The sequence below is a fragment of the Diabrotica undecimpunctata genome, chromosome 8 (assembly GCF_040954645.1).
Source record: "Diabrotica undecimpunctata isolate CICGRU chromosome 8, icDiaUnde3, whole genome shotgun sequence".
In the NCBI taxonomy this organism is placed as follows: Eukaryota; Metazoa; Arthropoda; class Insecta; order Coleoptera; family Chrysomelidae; genus Diabrotica; species Diabrotica undecimpunctata.
Genome location: NC_092810.1, coordinates 125,608,988 through 125,623,420, shown reverse-complemented (window position 1 = coordinate 125,623,420; position 14,433 = coordinate 125,608,988). Strand labels below are relative to the sequence as shown.

Sequence of the window (14,433 nt, the reverse complement as noted above, 5' to 3'; positions counted from 1 at the left end):
AAAGAAATGTGGGTATTCTCAACAGATCTTTTTAGGATATATCTGATATCTCCAGAAAGACGTTCTTGAAGGTAAGGTAAGGAAGCATAATGAGGTTTAATGGTCAAGTCTCTGGGGAACGCAGCCTCTCTCAAAAGTTTGAGTTGTCTCTTATTAATAAGTTTGTTAATGAGGTTGGGGTCATACCCATTGTTGGATGCTATTTGTTTTAGAATATTGAGTTCTGTTTGGTAGTTAGATTGTGATAGTGGGATTGTTTCTAGGCGATTTTAAATTCCAACACCTGGATTACTGTTATCATTTTAACATCATCAAAGTTTTTTAATCTTTTGGCTGTAGTAATATAATGTTTAACTAACACTGTTTAATGGTTCATTGACATTTTGTTTTTGACACCGCTCATGAGTATTTCATCAATCAGTTGCCAACCGTAGTCCGTTTGAAGAGGTTTACTCTCCGGACACTGGAACTCACTTAAGCATGGGTGTATGTTACCTGAAGTAAAATCTAATTAAAATATTAAACATCATATAATATTATAAACATCATGTACAATCTTTGGTAACATTTTTCATTTTAAAGGGTTTTTACCCAAATATTTTGGTGGCTCAGGCATGTTAACCTGTAAGTATAACCATTTTATTGTTTTTAACCTTAGTCAAAATTTTAAACCACGTTTGCTGTAACTAAATGGTTTATACTTATTTTAGGCATTTTAACCTGATGATGGAACAGTTGTTCCGAAAACGTTCGTGCTTGTAATGTTGCCCTTTTAAGGGTTTTTATAAAATAAAATATACCCACATACAAAGACTAACCTCTTTTTTTAAATTGAATATGTATTATAATTCTTGAGACCGTGTGCTACATTTTATAATTTATCTATAATAAATATCAAAGTGAATATTTTTGTTGCATTAGCTCTGTCTGATATCTTAGTGAATACAAATAAAGGAACTGGGGGCTGCTGTCCAAGGTATTTGTGAAACTCGTTGGGTTGAAAGGCATGAAGGTCATCTTCAGTTCCAGGGCGAATCAATCATCAAAATATACAACGCTCTTGAAACAATTTCTACGTGAAAGGACAGTAAAATGTCAGCTGATGCATTTTCATTAATGTAAACTGTTAGGAGCCCAGAATTTCTCATTTCAGTAGTTTGTCTTAGTGATGTTTTAGGTACAACTGTATGACTTAGTCGTCACTTAGACACCAAAATCGGATTTGAGGCCATAGAGAACACTAAATGCATTCTTCAAAATAAAAGATTAAATGCTGAATCTGTTTTTAGCAAACTTTACTATGAAGTAAACAAAATAGCTGAACAACTAGACATTGCATTGAAGATGCCTCGTTTAGTTTCTCGTCAAACCTGTCGTCAAAACCAATCTGCTAACTCTTGCGAAGAATATTTCCGAAGATCTATTTATTTACCCCTTTTAGACAGTATCTTAAATGATTTGCGATTTGCTAGATCGGATAGGCGAAAAGAATACATTTTATAAAATTATATAATATTTACTTCACTGAAGTGTTATTTACCACTCGTTACCGGCTGTTACTAACAAGTCTTGAAAAAAATTTCAATACCGAGTAAAAAAATATTTCACTTACTTGTAGCTTAATATACCTAATTATAGAAATAACTATTCTTAAATTATATTATGTTTTTTATTGAATAAATTAATTTAAATGAAATGCTCTTTACACTTCTTCTTAAGGTTCCTTCTTCATTACGGAAGGGTGGCTATAACTACAGCAAATTGCTCTCTATCTTGAGCTGTTCTCAGTATCGAATGTGTGTCCATGCCTGTCCAGTCTCTTACATTCTTCAGCCAGGAGCATTATCTTCTTCCTGGACCTCTTTTTCCTTCTACTTTCCCTTCCATTATGAGTCGTAGAAAGTTATATTTTTCTCCTCTGTAAATATGTCCTAGATCACTCGTTTTTCTGTTGTTTACAATATTTAGGAGTTCTCTCAGTCTTCATTATTCTCAGCACCTCGTTGTTGGCCACGTGCTCTGTCCACGAAATCTTCAGCATCCTTCGAAAAATACACATTTCAAAGGCTTCTATACGCCTCATACTTGTAATTACGAGAGTCCATATTTCCACTCCGTATTGAGTTATTGCATTTAAATTACTTAACATTGGTTTATACTTATTTATCCTTGGTTTGTTCTGAATTTTGTAGCCATAGGATAGGTGGGTTAAAATTAATTGTCTTTAAAATACCTAGTTTAAATTGACAGTCCTTGATTTTTACTGTCTACTGTCATAGAGTATGTGGGTTTAAATTATTTTTTTTTCTGGTTTGAGCTTAAGAACCCTTAATGTTGTACCCGTCTTTGCACCCGTAGGGTATTTGGGTTTTAATAACTTCTCATTGGTTTAATATATCGCTTAAAATAATTATTGAGAAAATTGGTTCCCTTACATGAGGCACAAATCATATCAATCGTAAAGGTGTGCAAAAATCTAAATCCTATATCAAACTCAACCTCAAGACCCATGACCTTCCCCCCCCCCACCCCCGAGACAAAAAATTTCTGTGGATCAGCCACTGAAAGGAGGTGCAAAAATCTAAATCCTGTATCAAAATCACCCTCAAGAACCATGACCCCCCTGACAATAATTTCTGGATCCGCCACTGTGTCTGACACACACGGTTTTATTATCTTTTCAGAGATAAATGAGCACGACTCTAGCTTGAGCAATGTGTTTTCGTTCAAAGTATGAGTCGTAGTTTTTTGGCTTCTTAATTATTGTTTTCTTACGTACAAAAAATTCTTTACTCTTGTCTTTGAAGTCGAAATGTATAGATTATAAATGTCAGCGTATCTTAGCAGGTATGTACCATCGAACTATTAGAAAGGAGTTGGCTGCACACATACGGAGGTGAGCCATTAGAATCCACAAATCCGAGATTAATGTATGATTCGTCATACTTTGTTTTTTCGCCTTCAGTCATTAAATGTTTTACTACGTGAACTTAAAACCGTAGAACTAAAACTTGGCACTATTATATCACGTTGATTTGAATATGACGCATCATCTAAGCGAACCACTTGTGAACCCTTCGTGGGGATTTTATTTTATATTAAAACAACTGTAAGTCAACGCTCCATTCTGCTTTAATAAACACACAGTTTTGTTCACACGGTGAAAATGGCGGAGTAGAAAATGCCGAGAAAAGTGTTGCTCTGCTGTGTTTTTAATTGACCTTCCTGTATATCAATGATGTCAAATGAACTCTACCTTCATCATCATCATTTATGATGATGATGTATTTATATTTATGAACTAATCCTATTTCGTAACTCAGTAAGCATAGTTCCAATCTCTTTTAAGTCATCTGTTACCAGAACAATTTGCGCCGTCTACATTGATTCCTTGCTTCCCATTCCAATTTTTTGAAAGCATGTTTCAGAACTGCCGTAAAGAGTTTTAAAAAGAACATGTCTCCTTGTCTGATTCCACTATTGATTTTTATACAGTTTGTATCTGTGTGTAGCCTTTCGGTCGTGGTTGCATTATTGTATGTATTCGCCATCAGTTTGAAGTACCGATAATCTATTTGACTTTCCTCCAACCCTTTCATTACGCTGTTAATTTCTATCATATCAAATGCTTTGCGAAAGTCTACGAAAGCTAGGGCCAATGGTCGGTTGTATTCGATGGATTTTTCTATAATCCCTTTTATGCAGCGGCGGTGGTCCTTGGTGCTAAAGTTTTTCCTTAAACCCTCCTGTTCCCTAGGTTGGTAAAAATCCCATTTTGTTTCCAGTCTATTTGTTATTATTCTTGTGAATAACTTGTAGAGATGGTTTAACAGGCTTATGGGTATCTTATAGTAATTCTCGAGGTTTGTTGGATTACCCTTTTTGTGCACTGTGCCATCTTGAAGGTGTTTCACTCTGGTGTAGACATAAGTTGAACAATTTCTTTATTTTCTCGAAAAGTCTGCCTCCTGCAATCTTTATGACTTTTTTAACAATATTATCTTCTCCCGGTGCTTTATTCCTTTTCATTTTCTTCAGTGCGTTCCTTATTTCGTCTGCTGATTATCAGTCATCAATTCCGATCTTTGGTTGACTAATCTTTTTCCTGGGTTTTCTAACTTTTCTGTTAGTTGCTCATCATGGTTTTGGTGACTTCTGTATAATCTTGTATAGTAATCTTTTACTACCCTTAGTAATTCATCTCTGTTGGTGATTATGTTTCCATCTTTATCTTGTAATTTCATTACTTCTTTTTTACCATTTTTCAATTTTCTCCTGGGAACTTTGAGACTCGTATTATTTTCAATCGTTTGTTTTATTTGTTCACTTTTATTCTTTCGGTTGTCCATCGTAATAGATTTTTGTATTCTTTTATTGATCTCTCTATGTTCAAGATGTTCTTTCTTTGCTTCTACTACTTTGCTTTTTTCTCCTCTCTTCCATTAATGCTTATGTTTGAGTACTTATTCTTTCATTAACTGATTTCTTTTGGCAATGTATCTTCTGGCTTTTCTCTACAGCTTCTATTATAATGTCATCCAGGGTGTTGATATTTGTGTCTGTATTCCTATTGCTTTCGAGAATCCTGTTGATGTGTTCTTCTAATGCATTTATATTATTAGGCTCTATCCAGGTATGTGTGGATTTCCTGCGATATATCTCTTTCCCAAGGTCCATTTCTAACGACGCTTTCACCAGAATGGACTGTAACATCTTTAAAGATGTGCCTCTTGTCAGTGATCATAAAATCGATCTCGTTCTTAGTTTTTCCATTTGGGCTCTGCCACGTCCATCTCCGATGTTCTTTATTGTAGAAGAAGCTGTTCATTTGAAATAGATTTTTTTCCAGCAGGAAACTAAGTAAAGTTTTACCGCGCTCGTTCCCGTTTCCCAAACCAAAATTTCCCAGTGATGTTTCTGTCTCATCTGCCTTTCTCCCTGTTTCAGCGTTGAAGTCACCACAAATTATATTAAAGTGTGCTTTTGTATCGTTTAGGGTTAAAGTAATGTCAACGTAGAATTTTTCTATTTCGTAGTCCGCATGGCTACTTGTTGGGGCATATACTTGTACGATTTTTGAACTATATTTTTCACTTAGTTTTAAGGTTAAAGAAGCTAGTCTAGTAGAGAAACTTTTTACTGATATAACGCTGTTTTTATGTTTTTTGTGTAAGAAGAAGCCAACGCCTCCCGTTGTTTCAGTTTCACTACCGACTTGATAAAACAAGTGACCCGATTTCAGTTTTTTCAGATTTTCCTCTCGTTGTTTTACCACGCTGACGCCTATTACATTCCATTTAATTTTCGACATTTCTGCTTCCATCTCTATGATTCTTCCTTCTGTTGCTAGGGATTATATAGCATTATATGTAGCCACGTTGAGTTTTAAGGGTTTTCTAAGTTTGCTATGTTTACTTGTAAGAATCTTGTCCCTCCTAGAAACCGTGGGACAGACGAGCAGATTAGTGCGAGATTCTGGAAATCTTTTTTTCCTACTCGTCCGAGGTAATATATTTTGAGATAGTGACATTTTCATGATATTTTAGGGATAACTGTACCTTAACCCAAGCAAAAACCTAATCTTTTATATTTTCTTTTTCAGAATCGACTTCATCGACATCATCAACAACAAAAAGACCCCGTCCAAACATTTTCGATGGTACTTCTCGAAGACCTTTTCTACGCAGAACTACCAAAACTACAACTACAACCAAAGATCCAACCTTGGGAATACTTACACGTCAAACAACATTGTTTGAAAATGATTCTGTCGGAAAACCCATCGAACTAAGGGACGTAGTTGTAGCGATCCAAAACCTACAAAATGCGCCAGTTCCTTCTCGTACAGTTAAACCACTAATGGAACAGAATTTGATTGATACTAGTGGATACGAAGATCTTATCACAACAGAAATTTTTATAACTACTGCTTCGCCGAAAAGAAAAATCAGTTCAAATAAATCAACAATACGGAATACACCTACAACAGTGGCTTCAAAGCCGACAGTATACTCTTTTAAAAAAGGTTAATTTTTTACACTAAACTAAAAAAATATTTGTTTATTTATTATACTTACTACATAGATATATATATATATATATATATATATATATATATATATATATATATATATATATATATATATATACTAGGGTAATTCTTTAGGAGGGGCTTTCCTACGACGTAAATTACCAGTTCCACCTTTTAAGAAATGTGTGTGTGTGTGTGTGTGTGTGTGTGTGTGTGTGTGTGTGTTTGTCATATTACTGCGGATTATTTTTTGAGAGATATTAATTTCTTACGATTGAAAGGACGAATGGTTTTGCTTATTTAACCTAATCTAGCTATATCAATGTTGTACTCAATAATCAAATTCGGCCATTGACCGAAATGTATACCCACAACGCGTTGTGAATATCGTTCATTTCTGACATCGTGTTTCGGGTATTTTTGACGTGCACAGAACACGTCGTGGATATAATACGAAGACCCACAATGCGAAACTACGAAGACCGTCGGACACACACAACGATTTTTCACGTTATGGGCTATACAAATACCCACAAAGCGAAACTCCTAATTTTATTTAAAAAATGTAAATAAAAATACGTTAATAAAAATGATGGCTATAAAAGATGTAAATGATCTAAATACAAATACTAATACCCACATAACGAAACTTCTAATTATATTTAAAAAATGCAGATAAAAATAAGTTTTAAACACAAAAATTTTTAGAACCAAATTTCTTCATTTATTTTTGCATGTCAGCGATCCATGATACTTTGAATTACATTGTTTGTTCTTTGTTTACAGGAACATTTATTATCGCCACAAAACCTTTTACAGTTGCATCTGAGAAAACCTTATACAGAACCTTTGGATGATATATTTGTTGCAGTTCGCAGTTTGCCTTATTGTATATTGGGTGCATCTTTATTATTTTTAATCAGGTTATTATTGTCCAAGATTCCTAAAGGTTCAGGGCAGGGTTCTACACGGTTGCTTTCTTCCCCATTTTTTTAAATAATCATAATCATGTTCGTTTTCCAGGCTATTTATTAATTCTTCCAAGTCTTCTTCATTTTGTAGTTTATCAAGGACATCTTTCGGAAGGTCTGCATCTTCTAAACCATTTGTTTGTCTGCTTCCAAACATGGTCACATAAGGGCTCCTACCAATTCCTCTATGAAAAGTTCTGTTTTTCTTGGACTGTATAAATCTCAACCCTTCGGAACATTTTGTATTATTATTATCGTTTACCCAGGTAATCAACATATCCCTGACATCTTGATTAGCCCTCTTTACAGAGCCTTGACTTTGTGAGTGTCTTGGTCGACCGTGAACTATTTTCAGACCAGGCCACATAGTAGTTAGTCTTACAATATCCGAGTTGGCAAACTCACGGCCGTTATGACTTTGCAAGATATATGGAGCACCTACTAGACAAAAAATATCAATCAAGTGGTCAGCCACTTCAAGTGCTGTTTCGGTTTTCAATGGTCTCAAAAACAAAAGTTTAGTCAAATGATCCTGGTAGTTTAAAATACAATATGATTAATATTATTTTTTCATTACTAAAAATTATTAGCTCTTTAGAATTACCTGACATCTACAGTTCATATATTTAGAAATTATAGGCTTGACAACCAAGCTTGTCTTTGGAATTTTTTTCTTCAACTGTTTAAAGACTTTTTGACAAGAACTTGTCAGAGAGAGAGAGAGGTAGGTACCTTAGAAAACGGAAATATGTACCTACCTATGTATACATAATTCCGTCAAAATTGATCATTTTTTTTAGAAATGATAATTTTTTTTACATATTTTTGGTTTTTAATTCCTTTTTCTCCTATATGTCCTATATTTATGTGGGCTGTATGCACAATACAAATAATTGCTCAGGATGAACAAAAAATTTGATTTCCTTTTCGTTAGTGTGTCTTTTGGCTATCAGATGTTCACCAATGTTTAATAATTCATGTCGATTGAGTCCTTGATAATGTTTAGATAATAGTCCTTTGCCGGATCTTCGCAATTCTTGTGCTTCTTTAACATCATAAATTAGTTTTTTATTGTCGCCTTCTAAAAGTAGCGTAGACCTAATTTTTGACTCCACGTAAAATTTATTTAAACCATACTCGAATTCCTTTTTAAAGTTTTCGATTGATTCACCCATTGTATTAGAAATTATCAGAAACTACACTGAATAAAACTCGTGTTACCGGTAAGATTCGATATGCGATTTATGTATTTCCCTTTGTGGGTATTTATATTAGCCACAAAGCAAAATTTGTCGTGTGTTTTCGGCAGCCTTCGTAGTTTCGCATTGTGGGTCATTATAATTTATCCACAACACGTTCTGTGCAAGTCAAATATACCCAAAACGCGATGTGAGAAATAAACGAAATTCACAACGTGCTGTGGGTATAAATTTCGGTTAATGGCCAAATTAGGATATTGAGTACAACATATATATATATATATATATATATATATATATATATATATATATATATATATATATGTATATATATATATATATATATGTTCGGAAAAATTTCTACTGTAACTAGGTAAATGAAAATTATTAAGTTCTCGGGAAGAACCGCGTTGAGAATTTAAAAACTTGACGTTTCGGCATCTATTTTGGAGCCATTATCAAGAGGGATACCGTTCCGTTCGTGTTCGGGGTCTCAACCTGCCTGCTCTCCTCACTCGTGATGTACCAGCATCTTGTTATCCAGAAATATTAGAACCGTCAATTGGCACTGACTTCTCAATCTGCCTACTCCTCAGACACTCCTCAGTCACTCTATACTAAGGAGTAGGCAGATTAAGACCTCAGAGCCGTTTGACTGTTCTCGTATTTCCGAAAAACAAGATACTGGTCCGTCACGAGTGAGGGGAGTAGGTAGATGGGAGACCCCAAACTCAAACGGAACCATATCCCTCTTAATAATGACTCCAAAATGGGTGCCTAAACGTCGAGTTTTAAATTCATAACGCGGATTCGCATATATTTTTGTGTCATTAGCATAGAACTACATTTTACTTGAAACATAATAAGAAACATCGCTGGTATAAACCGTAAAAATCAGAGGTCCAAGAACAATATCCCTCTTAATAATGACTCCAAAATGGGTGCCTAAACGTCGAGTTTTAAATTCATAACGCCGATTCGCATATATTTTTGTGTCATTAGCATAGAACTACATTTTACTTGAAACATAATAAGAAACATCGCTGGTATAAACCGTAAAAAGCAGAGGTCCAAGAACAAAACTCTAAGGCACTCCACTTTCCACTAACCTGTCCTGTGAGAAAGATTCGCCAACTCTAACCTTGTAATTTCGATCTGTCAGAAAATCATCTATCCAACAAAGTAAAGTACCGCGAACGCCGAAATGTTCTAGTTTATGTAGAAGTCTGCGCTTAGGAATACAGTCAAAGGCTTTAGAGAAATCTAAATAAACAACGTCGACCGGCTGAGAACTGTAAAGGGATGAAGTCCAGTCGTTAATACAATGTAGGAGATTGGTTAGAGTAGAGAGATCAGAGATAAATCCATGTTGTTGTATTGGAATAACATGTTCATGGAGAAGGAATTTGGTCATCTCCTGGGAAATACTGACTTCCATAACTTTGCCAACTACTGGCAGCAAGCTAATCGGACGATAATTGTAAGGGTCCAGTTTGTTGCCTTTTTTTAAAAATAGGGTTGACGGATACTAATTTCCAACTAGGGGGTAAGGGGGTAAGGAATTCTGAATAAAAGAAGTCTGCATATTTAACGTTAAAGGTATTGCAAGCGTGTCTGTGCATATTTTTAACAGTTTTGGTGTTAAGCCATCTAACTCAGGTGAAGTGACGTGCGAAGTTTAATTAAGTGTTGTTTGACTTAATCCTCTGTGAATTCAAAGTAAGTGACTGACTGTAAGGATGCGCCGATACGATTACACTAAATAGGAGGTAGATTGCCATTATTAAATTTTTTAGTAAAAACCTAACCGTCTTTTAGTAAAAAGACCAATCCTAACATATGCAGCGGAGACAAGGACCGATACAAGAAAGACGAAACAATAAATCAACAATATCAAAATGAAAGTATTAAGATCAATAGCAGGCATATGATTAAGAGACAGACAAACCAACAGAAGTATACGCGAACAATTCAAAATTAAAAATATTAACAGGTGGATAAAAACAAGAAAAAAAAAACTGGAACGAACATGTAAACCGAATGGGACCAGATAGATTAGCGAACATCTGTAAAAACAACAAGCCGTATAGCAGAATACCCGTTGGAAGGCCGCCAAAAAGGTGGAAAGATAATGTACAGTCAACAACGACTGAAACAGAATAAGAGGCAGACAAACAGGAGTAATCCTAGTCGCGCGAAGAAGAAGAAGAAGTAAAAACCTATGAAAACGCTGGAGAAAGAAGGAGTTTCGGAAGACTGTCAGAATAGCATAAAGTCTGGTTGGGTTTTTAAAGTAGAGAAATGGAAACTTTAGACGTCAACGAGGATCCTATGTATTTTGTAAAGTTTTAATGTGATGTTACCACTTTCAATAAAACTTGCTTCATGCTAAATAACAGGAGCAGAAAATTACTCAAAAAATAAATTCTTTCTTGGGCTGTATAACATACGATAGCAACTTATGAAAATCACATGTTTACATTAACATCGTTCAATTTATCGTATGTATGTAAGGTTGGTTATTATTGCTTAACCAGCCGCATTTTTGGGAAGATTGGTCTAATGATACTTTTAGTCTAAAAATCACTCAATCGACAAAGAATCACTCGTTGTGTGATTTTAACAATGTGACAAATTATCATTACTAGATTATTTTATTCAAAAAATCGAACTCACATCGCGTTATTAACTAATATATCTCATTTGTTTTAGGTTCAAGGTTTCCCCCCGACCAAGTAAAACATACTATCGCTTATACAAAACCATTCTCTGCAGAACTTTATCCTACTGATCACATTAATAGAATCCACTCCTCTTTGGTCCAAGTTCCACAATACACTGATCTCAATAGATTTAACAAACATGAAGCATATATGGATAATACTGATATAACTGATCAACTTCCTGAACACAGTAAAGTCTTGCTGCACAGTAATGGCGTTATAGAATGTCTAGATCAAGGAAACTTTCCTCATCCTGCTTCGTGCAAGAAATTTATTTCGTGTGCAAAAATGGATAGAGGAAAAATAATAGGATGGGAATATACATGCCCGAAAAATTTAAGTTTTGATCCTATTGGAGGAATATGCAATTGGGCAGCTGATTTATCATGTGATGACAAATAATGTACATAATTATTTAGATGTAGATTTTATTTTATAAATAAAAATAATATATAAGACTTCATACTAAATTTATAATAATAGGTTCCCTTTATACCGCTAGCACGGCTTAGGGATTATAGCAGGGTGGTTTGATATCTCTTGGGCCTACGATATACAAGGAAGGTAACTAAGGCAAGGTACTCATTTTATTCAGGCTGAGTCGACCTGAGGCCTGAAGATATGTAAAAATGTCTAGATGTTCTCGCTGGCGCTGGGATTCGATCCCCGGACTTGGGGTAAACGAAAATAACCTGTTATTTACAACGAATATCAGCTAAACTCACTGAGAGGTAACTGAAAACATTAATAATACATTCTTGACTAATGATGATACAAAAATTTTCAGTCTCTAGCAACAACGGTACTCTGAAATATTGGTGAAAGCATATCAACCACGCGTAATATTTGACGGTGTTATTATAGCTAATATTTGATCAAAATTAATCATTTTCTTATCTTCTACCCACGGAAATATGTAGGTGTAGGTGTCAGTTATTTTACTGCATTCTCTACAGCATATTCTAAAAAATTTTGCCGATATGTTAATATCCAAGTCCACTAATTCGGCAACAAAATTTTTCTGGATTTGATTTTAGTGCTGAGATTGTAAATAAAGTTCAAAATTATAAAGTCTCCAACTTTGACTTGTATTTTTTCACGCAGTTTTGCAAGTGGCGTGTTCATCTCTTTCGTCCGAGCTCTCAAGTCTTTCGGCTTCGGCTTTCGTATTCCCTTGTGAAAAACGCAACTTTCTTGAATTATCATCTGAACTGTGTTTGGTGTCTGAACTGACAGAATCATCATGAAGAGACATTGTGTCACTGGAAATATCATCAGAAGAACTTCTAGATTTTTTCTTTAACTTATTTTCTGCAGTGTTGGTTTTGCTAGTTTTTGATTTCTGAACTGTTTTGGGTAGTTTTATTTTCCTATTATCAGCTTCTCTGAACCTAACAGCCACTTCTTCCACCGTTATTACCTCTCCGTACCGCAGCTGCTTTAAACGGGGTATTGGTTTTCTTTTCAACTTGGATTTCACTTATCAAAGATCTTTTTTCACGAATTGCTTGAGCAAAGATAACAATTGCAGAGGTTGAACATGAAATAAAAGAATCAATAACAATAGATGGTAATGATGGTAACTCAGAAGGTCCAGGCTTTTCCAAGTCTGATGCTGATGGACCTGAAGGGCCAGGTCCTTCCGTTTCCGAAACAAAACCAACAGATGAATTTGAATTTCCAGTTTCTTGCATTTCTGGAGCAGGTTCGATTACAGAGCCGACATCACTTCTCCGTTTTCTTTTCTGATAAGCTAGAGGCGCTATTGGATCAAACAAACTTTCTGGAAAACGCCTTCGATTTACTGAACAAATTTCTGTGGTGATGAAACCTGGTTTAATATTTGATTTTGTCAAGGCTTCTACCCAAACTAAGCCCCAGAGGTCAACAAAATCAAGCTTTTGCAAACGTCTCATTCCAACTCCAATATTAACCTTACCAAACTCCACCAACTTTCAGTCCCATGCTTTTTTCACTGGACCAAATACACATTTGTCAAGGGGTTAAATTTTGTCTGTGATCAGCAATTATCAGCATTTAATGTAAATGATGGTAGGATATTGTAAGGATAGGAGGACAGGATAGGATAAGGATAGGAGTAGGATATTGTACTTCCTCTAGTTTATCAAAGAAGTCATAAACTACCTCTGGGTTCCTTGCTAACATTCTTGACTTTTGGAAATGTTTAGCCTTCTTTAAGGTTAGCATAGAATGGCGGGACATAAACCCAATATACCAATCGTGTCCAGGTTTTCCATCCTTAAAGCTCGTTTTATTTGATTTTGTAACACGTAGCTCTGCAGTAATTGAAGCAATTCATCTTTTGAACAAGGATAGCCCATTTTCGATCGTTCCATGAGACATTGAGCAATATCATGTTCCACTTCAGGTGTCAGAATAGAATTTCTTCCACCAATTAGTTTTCCTTTGGCAATTTTACGACCTTTTATTTTATTGAAGATGTTAGAAATTGGTATTCCATAAAGAGCAGAAGCTTGCCGATATGTTAAATTATTGGTTAAAACGTCAGCCACTGCTTTTTGTAAGTGTTCTGCTGAATATGACCGCGCCAGTTTCTTCTTAACATAGGTTCGTGGCATCTGAAAGATTTTACATATACAACAAATTGTTTGGGGTAAAAGGAAGCGTGTTTTCTTTTACCCCAACCATGTGTTTCCATTTACCGCGAACATATTATTTGGATGGGGTAAATGGGAACACTTCCTAGTTGACACCTGAACAATATTATGTACCTAATCTTAAAAACAACATGTAAACAGATTATTTTTTGTTTATCATGGTACATATTAAGAGTGACAATATAAACCTATTTAATAATGAAAAAGAGGTTATTTGATTTGTTTGGTTGGTTTGCTCGTCAAATTATATTATAGTAAATAATTTAAATTAGCTTACCTTCATAACAAACGTTCACTGTCATGAAATATTATATAATGTTAGGAGCAGTGTTGCCGCTACAACTAACAGACATAAGTACTGCATATTAATAAGCGGGATATTTGAATAGAGAGTTTGAGCTGTTTTCATTTACCCCTAGTTTCCATTTCCCTTGATTGATCCTATATTCCATATACCTTTGATTTCAGGCAAGTACACAACAGGATTAAGCCGCGTTGGCATGGGTAGTGAATCAAGAGCAAAAACTACACTCGTCGTACACGAATCTTAATAACTGCACGCCGGTGGTTATGCCTCGTTCGTAAAGAAGAGAGTTTACACGGCAAATATTTGCTTCGTGGCGAATATGCAGTACTTGCTTGTTCTTTCTAATTTTATTAACTGCCCAAATACCTAATAATGAACAAAATTTAGGAAAGTAAACTCACTACTTATTATAAACACACATCATACGATATTAATTTGAAGTGAGTATTGACCTCGGCCTTGCACTGCTCACGACTGACTACACCATGCCGCCATGCCCGGGTATATCTTATGGGAGTGACAGTCCTCTGAAATTTGTATTTCCTAAGGACACCAGAGGGCGT

General features: G+C 35.1%; 1 protein-coding gene across 1 annotated transcript in view; it reads left to right on the top strand.

Moving 5' to 3' along the window:
- The window catches only part of Cht6 (Chitinase 6), a 296,348-nt gene extending 284,961 nt beyond the window's left edge, over positions 1-11,387 (top strand). The window contains exons 22-23 of the mRNA XM_072540946.1: positions 5,603-6,025; positions 10,914-11,387. Coding sequence (XP_072397047.1) covers positions 5,603-6,025; positions 10,914-11,326 — 836 coding nt within the window. The 3' untranslated portion in view covers positions 11,327-11,387. The remainder of the gene's footprint in view (positions 1-5,602; positions 6,026-10,913) is intronic.
- Positions 11,388-14,433: the final 3,046 nt, after the last annotated feature.